Genomic DNA, 19,238 nt, shown 5'->3' with positions numbered 1-19,238 from the left:
CCCTTACCGCCTGCACCCACCCACTACCACCCTGCAGTCTTAACGAGGGTCTGATTCGGGATGTGACAGAGCCTGCAGACAGGCACGAGGGCCACAGGTGAGGCAGGCTGGGCAGAGGAAACACACCGACACGGACTCCTTAACCCGCCTCGCAGAGCTGAAGCGAGACTCAGGGACCCCAAACACCACACGGCGGCCTGAGGACACGCACGCGGAAGGCTCCCACATAGAGCGTACCTGGAAAATGTTTCTTCTGGCAAATCCTTCGTTTGTCTCCCTTCACTGTGTTCTTCCAGTACTGAATTACTGCCCCCATCTCTTAACCTATTAATTATTGGACAGCAGAGTAAATACGGAGAGAAGGAAAGCTCCTGAATGCGGGAAAGCACAATGTCTTCAGTTGACTGGGAAATCAGAACCCTCAGAATGGCTAGGATCCCGGCTATCCACAGCTGAGCAGTGCTCACAGATGCCTAGAGGAAGGAAGACAAGTATGTTATAGCTAAAGGAAAAAGACGGTTAAGTTCTTCCTGATTGCCAAGTTCATTTATGAAAATCACCCTGAGTTTACAATTCCACCAATAAATCTGTCTCATTGGTTCTCAAAGTGTGGTCCCAGACAGGCAGCATCAGTACCATCCGGGAACCTGCTTAAAATGCAAATACTAAGGCTCCACCCTGGCCCCAGCAGAAACCCCCGGGTGCCCCACACAGTGGTGAAGCCAAGATGCCATCAGGAGGCGGGATACTCACCAGGGTATCTGGGGTGACGAACATACTCCGTAGAAGCATGTCCACGGGACGGAGGGAGGAAGGGGCCAAAATCTCAAATAACGTATTTAACACTCCAAGTGCTTCGTGAGAATCAATGTGCATCTGTTGCAATGAAACGTCACAGACATTTTCCCGTGAGCCAATGAAATGCCGACTTTCACACCTCACGTCGGTTGTCTCAAGGTCAAATAGCCTTGACCATGCACCATTCCCACCCCCGCACTTAAACGCATTTTAACTTCAGTAGTGAACCAAGTAAACATTTTTTAGAACAACACTGTAACACAGCTGTATTTTTTCCACGATGGAAATCTCTGCATTTAGATTTTTATTAAATAAACCACAGATGCTTTCTGTAAAAAATTCAAATATGTAGACGTATGAAAATTATCAACTGAAACCACATCGCCCTGACCCAGTCACCATCAGCACTTCAGGAACCAGCCTCTCTCGCATCTCTTTACACACAAGTAATGTACCTAAATGGGTATCATACATACTGTATCTTTTTTCTTTCTTTACTGGCACCCCATCCCTACCCCACTACGTAGTAACAAATGTTAGCAAATTAGTGTATTTCTCGTTAACTTTCTCCACATTCCTATACATGTAGAGAGATTTTTGTTTAAGTTGTTTTGAAAAATCATGTTATAAATGTCTCTGCTTTTTTCCATTAAAAATATAATGGAGAACTCCCAAGGCAACAGGTTTTAAAACCTAACATTTTTTAAATTTTGTTGGCCTCTCCGTGCAGCATGCAGGATCTTAGTTCCCCACCCAGGGATCGAACCCGGCCCCCCCCCCAGCAATGGAAGGGCAGAGTCTTAACCACTGGACCGGCAGGGAGATCCTCCTAACATTATTTTTAAAGGTTGCAAAATATTCCAAATTAAGTCTCTACCACAGTACACTCAACCACTCCCCTACTGATGACTGTCGTCACTACTAACGAGTGTGTATACACACAGTAACATCTCCGCAGAGGGCGATTTTCTCAAGGTGCAGGTCTGAGCCCTGCTTGGCGTGGAGCCGCCCCTCTGCGGTGGGAAGATGAGTCTCTTGCCGGGGCCCACCCGCCGGCAAGGCCCTCTGGCCATGACCTGTCGGCTACACGGCCACGGAGCCCTGGGTCTGGTGGTGCTCAGGGACGCCACGACGGCACGGCCTCCTGTCCTGCAGAGGCAGTGCCCCTCTGCTCTTGCCCTCAGGGTGGACACTGGCCCTCGTGCCCCCCAGCTTGGCCGGCTGCCGCCACGTCTCTCCCTCTCTCCTCCTGCCCTCTCACCAGCGCACGCCGGCTGGGCTTCTGTTCCCTCCGCTCCACCAAAGCCGCTCCCCAGGGACCTGCGTGTGGCCAAGTGCGGGTCAGTTCCCAGGGCCCGTCTGCTTGGCCCGGCAGCAGCTCCCAGTGATCAGTCCCTTCTCCGGGAAACACCTTTTCTCCTCGGTTGTAAGAATACCACGCCACCTGCTCCTGCCCGTCTTGTCCATGGGCCTCCTCGCCTCCCGGGGCTTGGCCTTCTCCCACTGCCCAGCTACCCTGGGCCCCGCAGCGACCTCGTCCACCCTCAGGCCTGCCCTCCAGCTCGCACCCCAAAGGTCTCCTCCAGCCTCCCTGGCGCCAACCAGTGTCCCAACCAAACACATCCAAACCAGGCTCTGACCTCGTCCCGAAACCCGCTCCTTCCACGGTCTGCCCAAAGCCATTATGCTACAGCCACCTGCCCGCCCCTCCTCTCACATCCCTCACCCCACCTAAGCCGTCAGCAAAGCTCACTGGTTCTGCGTCTGAGCTAAGTCCAGCAGACGCCCCTTCTCACCCCTTCGATCCCACTCCCGGTCCATACAGGCCCTGAGCCATGAGTGGCTCTCCCTACACCCCCGCCCGCCTGTTCCACTCTCAAGTTCACCCTGACCCCCTTCGTACCAAGCTCTCCGAGGGTTCCCCCAAGTCCTCCACCCAGAGAGCTCTTCCCCAGGCATCTGCTCAGCTCATCCCTCACCTCCTTCAAGTCCCCGTGGATGTCACCCCCAGCCGACACACCTCCCCTCCCTCCAGCACTCTCATCTGACATTTTATACACATAACTAGCTTACTCCCCTCTGCTGTCTGTCTCCCCACCCCGTTCCAACTAAACGCTCACTCTGAGAGCGCCCGCTTCCCTAGCCAGGCCGACCCAGATGAACAGGCATCTGCTGACTGTACCCAAAGTGCTTCAGACCCAGAGCTCTGCCAGCAGCTGGGACGGATTCCTGGAGGGACCGTCTTCAGCGCGTCCCTGCTGCCCGGCTCCCAGGGTGGTGTAGCACCCAGAGCACAGCGTCCTGCCCTCGACGCCCTCGACGTCCCTGGGGGGACGGGGGGCGGGGGCAGAAGTGGTTCAGAAGCCGTACAACTACTGGGCTCCATCCTACACACACAGCCAGACCAGTGCCTTCCACTGCGCTTGTGGAGACCACTGACTGCATCGTGTGACCACAGAAATCCTGATTAAATGACGGGTAACTGCCAACTTACTTCATACGTGATAAGGAAAAACACTCCCCTACAGAGCAAACAGAGGACGTGTGGCTGAGCAGAGTGAGGGAGACAGGGTGTGAGCAAGAAAGGACGCAGCCCTGGAAGCACTTCCCCAAGGGCGCCTTGGGGCCCAGGGCACGTCTCTCCCTCTGGCCTCGCACTCGCCCAGATGGCACCAGTAACGACCATAAAATGTACACACCACGCACTGACGAAAAGCCCACCACGAGCGCCCACCTCTCACGAGCATCTTCACCCACTTCCACGGTGTCGCAGTGACCCCACACGCGGGGGGAGGGGGACAAACCTGTTGCCTGGCCAACATCGGGAGGATGATGTCGGCTACCTGCCGAGACAGCCGCTTCCACTTGTCCTCGCTCTCCTTGTGGCACTGCTGCAGGACCAGGATGAACATCTCCAACACCTGCACAGAGGGAACGGCCGGAAGACACTCAGACCCCAGCCCGCGTGCCCCCAAGGAGGGCCGACGCAGCCCTGGCCCCGGGACACGCAGGAGGACCACAGCACTGTCATCTCTACAGTTTTACAAGAGTGACAACCAGAGGAAAGGCACGAAAGGAAAGCCAAACTCCTCTCAACCTTTGGCAGGACACAAGCACAGCCTTGACTAAACTGTTGTGCAGACACCCTCTGGCTTTCGTGTGTGTTAACATCTGTGCAAAGGTCACCTTCTACTGAGGACACCATACTTCAGAAGAGTTGGCCTTGGGTGAGCACGAGCACGAGTTTGTTTAGGGGTCCCTTCTAAACAGGGACCCCTAAAAGCCTGTTTTGGTGAACACGGTCTCCCTGGCACACGACCACTGTGAAAATGCTGCCGGGAAGGCTTCCAGAACGACAGCAGACACGAGGAGCTCCTGCAAAGCTGAAAACGCTTGTCACCCGCCTGTTGGCAGAAAAGCCCGCAGCCTGATCTGGGAGCGTGCTGGCCAGGCTGAGCCCGCTCCCTGGAAAGCCACCTGGCCGCCTCCACAGCTGCCTCTCCCTTCAGGAGGCACCTCGGGCAGCACTTGCAGCACAGGGGCCACTCTGCGCTCATCCCGACTCTCCTAATCCAAGACCCGCCCTCTCCGTTCGTTCCGTAAACCAGGCCGGGAGCTCCGGGGACGCTGTGCCAGCTGAGCGGCCCTCCAGGCCTCCCACTAAACTGCATGCTTGCCAAGAGCCGGTTATTGGTTCTCAAGCCTCTTTATGGTAGTCGTACTTTTTATTGTAATTACGGGATTTAATTAAACACTAAAAGCATTTAATTAAACATTACCTAGATTAACCAAAATGAGAATGCACAAAGAAAGTGTTTCTACGAGAAAATCTTAGATTTTATGAAGATTCAAAGACAAATAGCTAAAAAGAATTACCAAAATAAGTGAGGGCTAGGCAACCGTACCAGCTACAGAAGAGAATTCATTAAAAAGCCAGACTTCTGTTTTCAGACTGCCTCACACACCACCTGAAATTCCTACTCCACCTTGAGGAAAACGAAGCCAGAAATCAGCGCCAAGAAAAAGCCTCTGGCCCTCCCTCAACATAGTGGTAGATAAATGTACAAATAAAGTCGTTCAATTATTTCACGTTGAGATTTTTAAAAATCATTCTTTAGAACGCTACCATTTTGATCGACACTGTTGACTGGTATTTGGTCCTCATTTTGGAAAAGAGGGCCTCCACCATGCTTACCGCCTTGAACGACCTCGTGACCGTCCGCCAGGCCACACTGCCTTCAAGACAGACCCCACCAAGCCTTATGTCCCCCTGCGTCTCACCGCCCGAGAGCCCAGGGCCGGCACAAAGCCACCCTCACTGACAGCAGGCAGCAGCCACGTGGCACTTCCTCCTGTCCCTGCAGGGACAAGGAGGGGTCAGCGACCGCCCCACACCTCCTCTTACCTGATGGTACTGGATGAGCCTCAGTAACATGGACACCACCACCTCCTTCTGGGTTTCAAGCTCTTTTCCTGCATCAGCTTTATTGGTTCCTCTTAAAACGAACAGGTCGTGGACTATAGGCTGCAGGGCTGGTATGGCTGTAGGCACAAAAGGGCCCACTAAGAAGGCAGTATGTGACAGATGCATTCGGAAGACAGCACTAACATCTCCAAATTATTTTCAAGAAATAAAGAAAACCCTGACCCATACTTAGCTTTGTGATAAGACATAAATTAAGGTTATCAATGAGTGCCGTGAAATTACCTGTATACCATCCTGGAAGGCCATGGGTCTTCCTCTGACACTTGATAATGTTGTGAAGATTTTAAAAAACAAAAAAACAGGGCTTCCCTGGTGGCGCAGTGGTTGAGAGTCTGCCTGCCGATGCAGGGGACACGGGTTCGTGCCCCAGTGCGGGAAGATCCCACATGCCGCGGAGCGGCTGGGCCCGTGAGCCATGGCCACTGAGCCTGTGCGTCCGGAGCCTGTGCTCCGCAACGGGAGAGGCCACGACAGTGAGAGGCCCGCGTACCACACACACACAAAATAATAAACAAAAAAACAAAAAACTAGGATTTCTGTGACATAACATTATTTCTGACACAAAGAGACAAAAATTCAAAAGTCAAATTCAAAATAATAAAACCTTCTAACTAACCAAAATAGCAACATTCTATCCTCATGCATAATCTACTTAAAAATTTACCTGAAGAGAGAATAAATGCTTTTTCAATGGAAAACATTTAGTCAAAGTATTAGATTTCTATACTGTTTCAAGCAATTAAAGTCACTCTCTCATTAGACAATGTGTTTTCCCCCAAGTCGTGTCTTTCTCCAAAAGAGCAAAGTAAATGATCTGCCTCACACCACCACTTGAATAAACTAAGAAAGGCCTTTCATTAAGAAGGATCAGCCCAGTCATGTCACCACGATTACTGAAAGGCACACTCTCTCACCCTCAGTGACGCACACACACACACCACACTTGCTGAGTTTTCTACAGACAACCAGGCTTCCCAGTAGAGAGCGGGGCGGTCTGGCTGCCCATCAATTTTCTATCCAAAGACCCTCTGATCTGGGAAACCTCAGTCATCTCTCTATTTGCCGTTTGCACTTTCAACTCTGTCCAGTGACCCCAAGTCCATACGTGCAGTCATGGACCCCCGTGCTGAGGCATGGATTTGAGCCCCAGCAAGGCCACGGCTAAGGTGACCGTCTTGCTAGAGTGGGAAATGGTGGCTGCCGAGCCCCTCCACATCCCCGGCACCACGGCTCACTGGTCACCCTACTGCGGTACGCGGAACGGGGACCCGGGGTGCAGCAGCCAGCCGAGGTCTTGGGAGGCACCCCAATCCCAGTTCAAAAGCCTACAGATTCCTGACGATGGAGCCAGAGAGGAGTCGGTAGGAAGAGCAGCTTAAAAAGTGCAAAGAAAGGTTCACAGCTCCTTCCTAAAGCACACCACCTCATTCCACAGGTGGGAGGAGGCTGCCTGAGCAGCTGACTGTCGTCTGTGGACCTCACTGAACCTGCTACGAAATAACCAGGCAAAACAGAAGGCCCTGAATCACGGCCAAACTATATCTTCCAATACCACTGGACGAGAAATCCAATGTCCTTACAGAAGCTGGACTTTAAAATTCTTTGTTTCACATGGCTAGACAAGAGTATTTATGTCAGACTCTACGTGCACCTTAGATTATCTCACTGTCTGTGTTTACCTAAGTGGATCATACACTCCTGAGAGTAAAGCTTGTGCTCTCTCCTTTTTTTAAACATCTCTAGCCAGAGTGCACATGCGCACGCGTACACACGCACAGCCTACAGAGCGCTGGGCAGCTGTCCACACAGGCGGAAGGTGGCGTCAGCACATGATGACCACTGAAGACCACAGTGAAAGGTTGTCCCGTTACCGTGTGTCACAGCTTTCCTCCCACTGGCCATGATGCCGTCACAGAGCTGGATGATTTTAGGAATTCCAATGATCTGTTTTGAATGATAGCGTTCATAAGACAGTAATACCAGGAAGAAAAAGATGTTTGGAATAATTGCCTCTGATTCCCTAGAAACAAAAACATCCATTTAGACGCTTCCTTTTAAAATGAAGAAACATAACCAATATAAACAGCATGAAATTACTCTCGATTCAGAGTTGAGAGAGCACATGCGAGAAAACAGGAGAGCGCGAGGAGGGATGAGTGGGCGCTGAGCTAAAGGACCCTCGGGACCCAGTTTAGTCCAGCTGACGTCCTCCCGTGTTCCCGGCTCGGGGTGGCACCAGCACGTCTTCTGGGGCGCCTGGGCTAAGTGAGGGCCTGGAGAAGGCGCCCAACAGGAGAAAAAGTAACTGACACCCAAAGAAGAAAAAGTAACCTGCCTCGAATCACATGGTCGAGAACAAGAAACTATGCCTCCAGACCCAGGGGACTCTCAGAACACTTCCCTCTGCACTATGTTTCCCTAACTACTTATCAGTTAGTTCAGAAACTGAACAATTTTAATTTTCTATAATTATACTTATAAGAGGAAGTATTCAAACCTTACAGTCTAGCAAAGAAAAACTGCAATTAATATAAGTACAGTGCATAATAATTACCTTTATTAAAGACAACTATATCCGAAAACCGTCTTCTCTAAGATTAGAAAAATTAGTGCTCTATCAAATGAGAGTTCATTTAGAAAACTATTATAATTAAATGCTTTGAAATATGAAATGAAAACTGACAACACGTAATTATCAGATGCAGAACTACTTCTCAACACGTCTTGAGATGCTTATTCATGAATTTTTATTAGAAACAAAAATCCACAGCATGTTAATCAGATTTCCATTAAAAATAATGCTTAGCAAAAATGCCTAACAACCCTTTTAAGATAAATGCTCATCCTACATGTAGGGAGTTCCCTGGCGGTCCAGTGGTTAAGACTCCGTGCTTCCACTGCAGGGAGCACGGGTCTGATCCCTGGTCGAGGGAACTGAGATCCCGTATGCTGTGCAGTGCGGCAAATAACATAACACAACATAAAATTCCATGTAATCACGTAACAAGGACAAGCAATCTAAAATAACAAAACGCTATTACCTGAACTGGCCTACTTCAATGTATTCAAACTGCTTCAGCACAAATCCAATAAACACCTACAGGCAGAAATATAAAATTTTTACATCAATAATTAAAATGTGCAAACTAGGTTATTTTTCTTCATACTCATTTGTATAAACCTTTAACAAGTTTCCTGACAGTGAATTTGTTTGTGCACAAGGACTCCAACGTATTCTACTGTCAGACTAGATAATTTCAAGACACTTCCAGAAATCCCTCTTAACACATTTACTGAACACTGAGGTGAAACCTGTTGGGAGAAACAGATGATGAATTCCAGGAGCCCCAGGCAGCACCCACAAGGCACAGCAGCAGGCCTCGTGCGCTCCAGCTCATGGCAAGCCGCACAGCACGGACTTCCTGAAACTGGCTTAGGAATAAAGATGCCCAAGTGAGTCCAAGTTCTCCCCCAGCGCCCCCAACATTCAAAGGAGCTGGGTACCGAAGGGTGCGGAGGGGAGGGTGGCCTTGAGAAGCAGAGGCAGGACCTCACGACTGGCTTACAGCCAGTTCTGTGTCACATTCCAAGTGCCCAAATTCACTCTCCAACCGGAAGCATGGAGCTTATCTCCAGTTTCCTCCTCGCCCCCGGGGTGTGAAACAGACACACAGCAGGTGCTCAGTAAATCACTATCTGAACTGAGTTAAATCACTTGCCTGTTCTATTGATAGTTTTCTATCCTTGTCCATAAAAACTGTCAAGGTACTGAACCCTAAGAATTGGGGGGAAAGGGCGCTGAGTGACAGAAACAAATCGGAACAAACGTGGGGAGAGAGCGCCCATGGCAAGAAAACCTAACGCCACCAAGTAAGAGGCAGAAAGTGCTGGGCTCGCGGCGAGACCCGCACATCAGACCACCTGTGCACGTGCGCAGAGACGAACACAGCACGGAATTCTCTCTCGACGCTTACGTATCAGATGGGGACTTTAGAAACAGAGAAGAAAGCAATAAAAATCACTGTTGTGGAGAAGGGCTCTGTGTAGAATGACTAAAGACAGAATTTGATAAAGGCCTGTCTGACCAGGGTACGGCCGAGTGGGGAGCTGTGTTCTTTCTCTGTCCACTGACGGCAGACCCAGCAGAGACCGACCACCACCTGAGAGAATCAGTTTCCTCCCACGATGAGTCAGAAGGGGGAAACCGAGAAAGGCGGCCCGTGTCCTCTGAGAGTGCAGCCAGCCCGGGCTCTGCTCTCCCCTGGAGCAGCAGGCGCGGGGGAAGCCCGGGGAGGCCCCACCTTCCCAGGCTCCCCTCGCGTGCCCGCGCCTGCCTCCCTCTCGGCCACGGCTGCCCCCCACTTCAGATGAGGGCTTCTCTCCACCCAAGCCCCTGCGTCAGAGCCCGGGAACCGTCCCGCAGTGAGCGTCGTCCCCAAGGAAGGAAACGGCTCTTTGGACGATTTTCCTCGGAGAACCAGAGCAGAGGGCGGGACAATGAAAATGCTGGGTCAAAAGAGAGCCCCCGCCCCAAGCCCGCTCTCATCAGGTGACCCCCCAACACCACCCGTGGGGAAACCAGCGTCCTGAATGTGTTTGCTCGCTTCTCCTGGTGAGTTTCTCAAGGTGCGTGGCCGGTGGGTGGTTAGAGACCAGTCTCTGCTGGGGCTGCCGTCAGTGGACAGAGAAAGAGCACAGCTGCCCACTCAACCGTACACTGGTCAGACAGGCCTTTATCAAATTCTCTCTTCAGTCATGCCACACAGAGCCCTTCTCCAAAACGGAGTGATTTTTGTTGCTTTCTTCTATCTTTCTGAAGTCCCCATCTGATGCGCAGGCATGCCTCAACGACAGTGCTACACCGCAGACACCGTGGTGTCTAGAGGGAACGGAGAACTGCAGTATTTCCTGTCTCATGGGAAAGTAGCACCAAACCACAGCCCAACAATGACAGTCACATTCTGACGACCTAAAGGCAACTTCCTTTGCAGTGAACCTGGCTGGCATGACGCTTGCTTTAAGAGAATTCGCATCACAAGATGACACAGCTTTCCAGAGTCGTACCGTGGCAGGGAGGTCTCACCTGGTGGGAGCAAGCACAGACACTCAGGGCCGGCCCAGACAGCCGCCACGCGGGGACCCAGGGGCCGGGGCCAGCCACTGCCCAACAGACCACATTCCCTTTCAAACAGGTGAGCTAACTTGAGATCGCTTGAAACTGATCTTCCTTGATAAGCTGTCTACAATAAGACTCTGGATTCTGCAGAAATGTCCCCCCAGCAGTAAATCTCAACGACAATGTAAGTTCGGATTAACCGTGGAGTGGGGGAGGGTGAGTGGCCGGGAAGAGCCGCGGGCAGATTTGTAAAGGCTGAGCCCCGCCTGGAGAGCTTGGGCGAGGGTGCAACGCTTGCTGAGGCCTGCGCACGCCAGGCCTTCCGTGTCAACCAGTGGGTGAGACAGATGAGACGCAGCCGCTGGTGGGGGGAAAAAACGGCGCATTTCTTTAAGGTAGACTTCAGCGTCTTTCCAAGTTCATTTTTATTAACTTACGAACAGGTGCAGCAGATGAAAGATAAAAGCGACAAACCTGATCCGAATCCAGAAGGCAGTAGTTAACCCGTAACTGAACCAGCTGCGCCAGCAAATCCAAAACCTGCTTCTGTAACTGCACAGAGGTTGTTGTCGTGTACTGTTTTAAAGCTTTTATAACAAGAGGCTCAAATAAACGAATGTGATTATGAATAGCATTCTACGAAAAAAAAGAGAAAGCAAGAATCCGTAAGTGAGTCTTCCACTGCAGGCAGCTTGGAGGCCCCAACCTGCAACGTGCCCAGCGTGCACCTGCCGGCTCCCAGTTACCTTGTCCGCGCGGTTCTTTGCGACGCTGGTGAGGTTTGTCTTCAACTGGGTAGACACTTTCTGGAGTACGTCAAACCACCTGCCAGGCAGAAAGAAAGGTGAGCAAAGGATACCCTTAAATACTCTCCTATGTATCCAGCTATACTCCAGGTCAAACTAATTCAAATTCACAAAATCAGAGCGTTTTAGAGTCAGAAAGAACTATAACAGCCACTCAGTGTAGCGGCATCAAGCTCTTCCTTTAGTGAAGATAATTAGGTGAAACAGAGTTTACAGCTGACCGACAGATCAAACCTTGTCACCTGCAGCAGGCTACCCGAGACAGCGCTTTCCTCTGCTACAGGAAACTCACCACTCAGCCCGTGTGTAGTGGGGCCAGAGAGGTGATGGTCATTTGAAAGATTCAGGGATCTAGAAGATACCACTTGATTTCCTTGGGAAAAAATTTCTTTACATCAATGATACCCTTTTCTTTTTAAGAAACACAATATTAAATGTCAGTAATCAGACACTTGCTTGTTTTATTTATACCCCATATTATTAGACCAAGTATTTAAAGAATCTTATTCCTGAGACTTGGAAAAATAGTAAGTACATGACCAATTAAAGCCCAAAACGTGGACATTTTCCTAAAATACTCTAGTATTTTAACTATAGCTGTATTATCACTACATCTATATAAAGAAAAACCAGGAATTCTATTGTTACTACAGAGTAGTAACTCAAATATGCACTAATAATTGATGGTAATTTAAGAAACAACTACTGTAATTCCAGGCACCATAAACAACTATAAATTTGAGTGAAAATAGACTTTTAGCCATAAAGTTACAAAACAGAGAGTAATAATACCTATGCCCTCTACACACTAGCACTACTGAGCCACCTGAGTTACAGGCCCCCAAAGCGCCACCAACACACAGGAACTTACTCTAAAGGGAAATGTCGTCATGCGCCCTGGGGAATAGCGTGTCCCCTTTCTGGCTGGCTGACGAATCAGCAGTGAGTGCGCTTCCCGGGAAGCCCGCTCAGCACTCCTCTCCCCCAGCCCAGCCCTGCCGAGACACTGAGGCGCCCGCAATCTCACCCACTGGACCACATGCTTCTCTGGAGGCAGGGCCATGCCTTCAGCATCCGTGCAGCAACCACATTTTCTAGAGTTCTCTGAACACAGGAGACTATCAGAAGGTTACCCTGAGGTGTCGTGGTCCTGTTCTGCCTGCACCATGTTCCTTAGGCTGGCGTCGGCTAAGGCCTGGGTGAAGTGGGTGTACGGAGCCATGAAGCAGTAGTGGTACAAGCCCGGCCTCACGCTGGAAGAGCCAAGGCGCTGAGCACGGCCTTGAGACTTGCTGGGGTTGGAAGATAAGCCATCAAACTGGGAGGCCAAGTTTGTCCCAAAGAGAGTCTTCAACAGCTAGAGTGGAAGAATTGAAGCCATCAACACCTGAAGTAACACAGAATCTCCCACACAAATATCACATCCACCTATATATAACCGGGTATGTTAGCAAAACTTCAGATTGCGCAGGACACTGGAGGGATACCAGGACACCAGCTAAGTGACAAGAGGCCAGCACAGCTTCTGAGATCCTCTGCCCCCATGGGGGCGAGCGTCCTCCTCCTGGACCATGAGGGAGGAGCAGCCCTCTTGGCCGGAGAACAGCCGAGTGAGCAAAGGCGGGACAGGTGGGGCTGCCGGACGCGCCACCAGCACCACCTTCTGAACGACGGGCAGCATTACATCAGCGTGCCGGGGTGAAGGGCTTAAAAGAAACTGCTTTCTGACCTGCTGGACACAAACAGTTGCCATCACTGGTTCTCGACTGAAGCAGGATTTCAGGTACCCCAGGATCTCTTCGACACACTGCAAAGGACAGGCAGCAAGACATTAAAGTAAGCAATTCACAGATACTTGTTGTGGTGAATTCTGCACGGAGAGCAGGCCACTGGACGGCTTCCGTTTAAATTGTGTACAACAGTAAACATCACAGGACAGTCAGAAGAAGCTGTTCGCGTACTGCCAGCAGAGAAAGTCAGTAAAAAGCATGGAAATCTAAGCAGCCGCGTCTCACCCTTCCCTTCATGCATTTATACATTCTTTCTCTCACTCATCCAGAAACTGTGCATCAAGGATCTGCTGTGCCCTCGGCATCCAGCCCTTGTCAGGGCTGGATCGTCAGGGCAGGAGCTCAGAGCCTGCAAAGGGGTGAAAGCCCTGCATCTGTGGGGCCCCTGCAGAGGTTCAGCTGAACGTAGCACATACTACATCAAGTGTGATTTACCACAAAAAGCCCTAGACATTTCCCTTTAGCGTAAGGTCCTGTGTCCGACAGCAACCTGCAAAAACGACCAAAATGACTGCCTTCCAACGACTGTTCTCACAAACTGTTTTTACCAGCCTCAGAAATGAGGCCCATGTTATCCAAGGTCCCTGAAGACATGAACGGTCCAGGCACCAGCATCAGCAGCTCCCCGCTCACCGCCCACCTGGTCCCCAGACACTGCTTCTATCAGACCAACTACATTGAAAAGGCCTCTCACTCCATTTGTTTGGTATATTTCCTGCACTCAAAAGCAACAGATTTCTGTTGATTTCAAATACTCAGGACCATGTATTTTTAAGATTCTGATTTATTCCTATTGGACTAGATATCCAAGGCTATACTCTGCAGGGTTGAGTTTGTTCCACGTCACCTTGTTTTCACTAGCTCATAGCAGGCAACTAAGAAGTGCGAACCGGAAGAATTACAACCAGAGCCTTCACATCACAAGTTGCCTAACAAAGAACCACGTCTCTTAACAAACACGTATGAAACGCTCCGTGTGCAACAGAAACTGAGTTACAGGCGCTGAAAACAGGTGAGAAGAGGATGCTGCTGTTAGTGGCCTTCAAGGAAACAAGTCCCGGGCATGGATATTAACATACAACATAATGAAGGGAGACTTCCACTCCTGGCCAATATGCAGTAAGAGGAACCAGATTTATCCTACAGCCAAACAACCAAAAAAACCCAATATATGAATATATGAAACCACAGTTCCAAGACAGTGACCAGGAGGCACTGGAGGACAGGCATCCCTGAGAAATGGGAAACCAGCAAGTCAGCCCTACGACTGCCCCGCTCACTGCCCTCAGAGAGCTCCTGGGTGGTGGCACAAGGGCGAGGGACAGAGCAGAGCTCAGGGGACCCCCTGAGTTGAGGAGGAGCTGAGAGTCCGGGGAAGCGGGAACAGTGAGGGCTCCAAAGAAGAGAGAGCTCCCAGAAAGGACTCTGTAGATCGGGGGAGGCCCTGGGAGCTGCTCAACACGTGCGTAAGGAAGGGTCAGAGGGCACAGCGCTCCGAACTCACACAGGGCTGGAACAGTGACTGCTCTCCCTAACCGGGTTTATGGGGCGCCGGCTAGAACCAGGGAGGCCTTGCCTCAGTGGTGGAAGAATTAGCCCTGGACTAAGCACTGCTCCGACCCACTGAGTTGACATGTGGAAAAAGTAAAAGGGACAGTGAGGAGAAACAGAAGACAATGTGTACAATGATTAAAGCCAGGTAAGCTTTATGCATATCGAGAAAAAGATGGAGAGAAATGGGGCTTCCCTGGTGGCGCAGGGGTTGACAGTCTGCCTGCCGATGCAGGGGACACGGGTTCGTGCCCCGGTCCGGGAAGATCCCACATGCTGCGGAGCGGCTGGGACCATGAGCCATGGCCACTGAGCCTGCGCGTCCGGAGCCTGTGCTCCCCAATAGGAGAGGCCACAACAGTGAGAGGCCCACATACCACAAAAAAAAAAAAAAGATGGAGAGAAATGAAAACAAAGGAACTTCACTGTATTCCACTTCTAAGAGACACATGTTTAAGGAGGGCTATTGGTAACTCACTTTGAAATTCATTAGAAACTAAGATGCCCCGGTAGCTGGACAGGTGGATCCAAACACAGCAGAGCAAGTGGACAAAACAGTAACTGCTGGATCTGGTCGTGGACACAACACAGGCACTCACCACACGACCTCTTAACTCTCCCGTGTGCTTGAACATGTCCCCACAACATGTGGGTGGTGCAGGGAGGTTACTGGGCTTGGAACCCAAGTCCATGAGCCTCAAGCACAGCTCTGCTGCTTCCTGAGGCACCAGAGGAACAAGCCACACGCCAGAGACTGCTCTGACCTTGCCACGTGCGAAGGTCAAATAAAGTAAAGGACTCTGTCAACAGTTTTAAACCCACCAATTTTTTAATTCATCTGGGTCTGAGCTAATTTACAGCAAAAAGTGAAAACAGGATACAAATAGAACCCTGCCCCCGGCAACTTCAGGCTAAGACAAGAATCAGACTCAAGTGCCCAGACTGCAGAGCCTTCTCCCCACTTTGTGAATGTGCCGGGATGGTGGGGTTTCGCCCTGGAGGCACTCGGCCCAGGGTACACTTCAAGCGTGCCAGCTACAGCTCAACGAGAAGAAAGGAAACACAAACCTTCCCGATGTCCTGCAGTGTTGCCAACTCTAGAATCTGAGAGAGAACATCCAAGGCAGAGCGCAGAAAAGCCCCAAACTTTTCGGTGTTGCTCTGAAGATCCAAGGTGACCTTGGGAAAGTGGTGGGAGAGAAGGCACACATGATTGCTGGCAGCATCCCGGTCACCTAACACAGACGCACACTGTCTGCTGTGGTGTGTTCCCTAGGCAGCGCGACACTCACCATGGGGGGATGATGGGGGGGGGGTCTGTTTGTTTGCTTGTTTTTAGCACTGGGAAATGCCTTGGAAGGGAAATTACTCTTCCGGATCGCTATATAAACACTATTTTCAAAGGCGTCTTCCAACGTATAGTGACGCTACTGAAAGAAAAATAATTCCTAACCTTCTATCATAATGAGAAAAAGAATGTTTAATGCCCATCATAACCAGTGCCTGATAAGCAGCATATCAAAAAATATAAAACACATGTCTTCTTCCACCCATTAAGATCCCTGGGGGAAATCATTATCAAATTCAGACACAACCTTTCAGTCTGGCTACAACAAAATATTAAATTAGTCTTAAGAGGTATTAAGTTAAGATCCTAAAGGACCCAACTGAATTAAATTATGTAGCAATTTCCCCCATTTAACAGACTGAGAGAAGGTTCAGGGCCAAAGATATAATATGTAAGAACAAGGGTGAGGGGGAGGCATTGACTGTGAAAACCGGCAAAAATCCTACAAAAACATTACAATATGTAGATAGGAATTTGCTTACTGAAATAAAATCTAACCACCCCTGATGAAAGAGGAAACACTTTCTGGGCAAAGGGAGAGGAAAGCAGGTGAGAGACAGACACAGAAAATGAACATGTAAGTGGATCTCAACACTGTGACCACCGTCACATCAACCTGAGGGTGTTCACAACAGGCCAAGGAAGGAAGGAAAAACCCAGGAGCGAGACCCCCAACGACCCAGGGACAGGCGACTGCACGACGCCAGGTCCCAGGGAAAGCAGGAGGGCAGGGGTTCACCTCCAGCAGGCAAGGACGTTGAGTGGGGGTCGGGGAGAGAGCAGGGAAGGCCTTTCCTGAATAGCGAACAGATGTGAGAACTGGGGTCAAAGGGCTCCGAGGAGAGCTGAAGAAGGACTTGGAGACTGGGAAATAACGCAGGGGGGAGCCCAAGGGTCAAGCGAACAATGGAGAGCAGGAGAGCAGGACACCCCGTGGGGCAGCAGAGGAGGTGAGGAGGCAGTGATGGAAGATCTCAGGACACGCCAGCCGCTCCAAACACACACACGCAGTCTGCGCACAGCAACTCAACCAGCAGGCAGCACTCCGAGACTCCAGGGAGGCCAAAAGTAAAGGGGTCCACCTTGGAGTCCAGGGCATTCAGGAAGGGAGACGATGGAGACGGAGGAGAGGATGGAGGGATGCTGCAGAGAACATGGGCGGGGGGTCCCCCAGAACTGAAGATGACGTACACTGAGAACAGGTGGAAAGGAAACATCTCTGTGTGGGATTTTAAACATACCCTCCTCTACTTTAGAGCTTGACGTGAGAAACACCGGCTAAAGAGAGCCTCCAAATCTTTTATCTTTAAAAATTATCTATATCCTTCAGAAAACAAACCAGATAAAGTTTGTAAATGGTTTTTAAAAAATTGAGATGTATCTATTAGTAATAAAAAAAAGGATGACTACGGGTCACATTTATGAAAAAACGTGCAAGATCTATGTGAAGTATCTTTTAAAATTACTTTTAAAATTCTTTAAATTTCATGTGCTTCTGATGTGCCTTTCTGAGGAAACAGGAAGTTTCCAACACAAAAAAAAAGCATCTCACACTCTGGACGGGCAGGCTTAGCATGTAAGATATCAGTTCTCCCCAAGTTAATCTACAAATTTAACACAATCCCAATGGAAAAACTCTCAACTCTCTTTGGAATTAGATAAGTTTATTCTCATGTCCATATGCAAAAATAAATAAGAATATCCAGGGAAATTCTGAAGTAAAATGGGGTAACTGATCTCCTCAAAAATACATTATGAAGCTACAATAATCAGGAAGTGTGCTTCTAATGGACGAACAGATGGACAGACCGATACAATAAAGGAGTAAATGGAAATATAGAACTATGAGAATTTAGTATGTGACAAAGGTAGTATTTCAAAACCCGTTAGTGCCAGAAAATGGACTATTTGGGAAACTGTAGGGGCAACTGGTTAGGCAGCTGGAAAAAAAACCTGTTAGACGCATACTTCATATCTAACAAATTGCAGACAGAATAGTCTAAACACACAAAAAACTGAATGGAAGAAAACAATGAAAAGCCCTAAATGAAACCATGGGAGATTTTCCTTAATAATCTTAGAATAAGGGGAGTTCCCTGGTGGCCTACTGGTTAGGATTCTGGGCTTTCACTGCTGTGGCCGGGATTCAATCCCTGGTCAGGGAACTGAGATCCCTCAAGCCACGTGGCGCAGCCAAAAAGATAAATAAATAAAATATAATAATAATAATCATCTCAGAATGAGAAAGTCCTAAGGAAGAAACATACCTGTGCAAAAGAAACAACAGAGCAGACCGCTATCCTTCCAGAAAGCTGCTTGCAAGGTTGGCCCTCGGGGGTGCCTGGGAACTCAGCCAGTAAACAGTTCCCTAGACTGACGTCAGACTCGCCCTGAGCACTAAGGGTGGCTCACTGTGCCTGGACTGCCTTATCAAACAATGTGTTGATGCTGGACCCCTGCTCTCCTCTGTGAGTGAATTTTGGTTTGTGAAGGCAGAGGGAGCCTCTGTAACCAGCACGCGGCTGCACTTTAGTTGAGGGCGGGGGCGGGTGGGGTCCTCCGAGTGGCCCTCATGGGGGGCAGAGGTTGCTCCAGACTCTGCCGGCATCCTTCCCCTCAGGGGCTGGCTGTGTGTCCTCCCCGCCCTGCCGTGAGGAACCCTCGCTGTGAGTACAACCACATGCTCAGTCCCACAAGACCTTCTAGCGGATCTCTGAATGTGGGCGATCTTGGGACGCCCAGACACGGCATCGATAAATCATAAAGACAACACTTTCCCAATGAAAATCCTAAACTTTTGTAATGATGGAAGCTACCGTAAACAAAGCTGAAAGACAGAGCTGAAAAAGCTAACTGCAACTCATATCCCAAAGGTCTAACTTACTTACTTATATATGTATGTCTATAAGCTACAATCTTAAGAAAAACATCGACAGTCCTCTGAAATGTGTGAATGAGTGTATTTTTACAAAAGAAGCAGTACCTTGTAGTTTGCGTGTGTAGCTTTCAGGACATCGTGCAATTTAAGGTAAGAAGGAAGGTGATAGAAACTCCCCAGTGACGAGGACTTGGTTGCTGCAACAGGCCCTGAGGTTTCAGATGGTCGAGAGGCTTTAAACACACCACACAAAATAAACTTTTAGATCAAAAGGAAACACACACCAAGTTTAAAAAGACTGCTAGTAATAATTATTTTTATTGTATTCTAGTAGGATGAAATTCAAATTTTTCCTGACTTTTTGATTAATTCACAATAACAAGAAATTGACTAATGAACATAAGTAGACTCTAAGTACCGCCCATAAGATGACAAAATAAAATAGAAAGAAGAAAAAGAAGAAGA

General features: G+C 49.5%; 1 protein-coding gene across 6 annotated transcripts in view; it reads right to left on the bottom strand.

The window, feature by feature from the left end:
• HTT (huntingtin) overlaps nt 1-19,238 on the bottom strand; it is a 168,339-nt gene that overhangs the window by 47,758 nt on the left and 101,343 nt on the right. For all 6 annotated transcript variants that reach the window (XM_060298909.1, XM_060298907.1, XM_030876774.2 and 3 more), the window contains 12 exons: nt 18,879-19,006; nt 15,616-15,726; nt 12,936-13,013; nt 12,340-12,563; nt 11,147-11,225; nt 10,875-11,036; nt 8,326-8,381; nt 7,156-7,304; nt 5,204-5,340; nt 3,603-3,719; nt 754-876; nt 238-473 (listed from right to left, as the gene is read on the bottom strand). In XM_060298909.1, the coding sequence (XP_060154892.1) occupies nt 238-473; nt 754-876; nt 3,603-3,719; nt 5,204-5,340; nt 7,156-7,304; nt 8,326-8,381; nt 10,875-11,036; nt 11,147-11,225; nt 12,340-12,563; nt 12,936-13,013; nt 15,616-15,726; nt 18,879-19,006 (1,600 nt within the window). The remainder of the gene's footprint in view (nt 1-237; nt 474-753; nt 877-3,602; nt 3,720-5,203; nt 5,341-7,155; nt 7,305-8,325; nt 8,382-10,874; nt 11,037-11,146; nt 11,226-12,339; nt 12,564-12,935; nt 13,014-15,615; nt 15,727-18,878; nt 19,007-19,238) is intronic.

This window comes from Globicephala melas, chromosome 5 (genome assembly GCF_963455315.2).
Source record: "Globicephala melas chromosome 5, mGloMel1.2, whole genome shotgun sequence".
In the NCBI taxonomy this organism is placed as follows: Eukaryota; Metazoa; Chordata; class Mammalia; order Artiodactyla; family Delphinidae; genus Globicephala; species Globicephala melas.
Note: the sequence above shows the minus strand (reverse complement) of the source record. Positions and strands in the feature narration are given on the sequence as shown.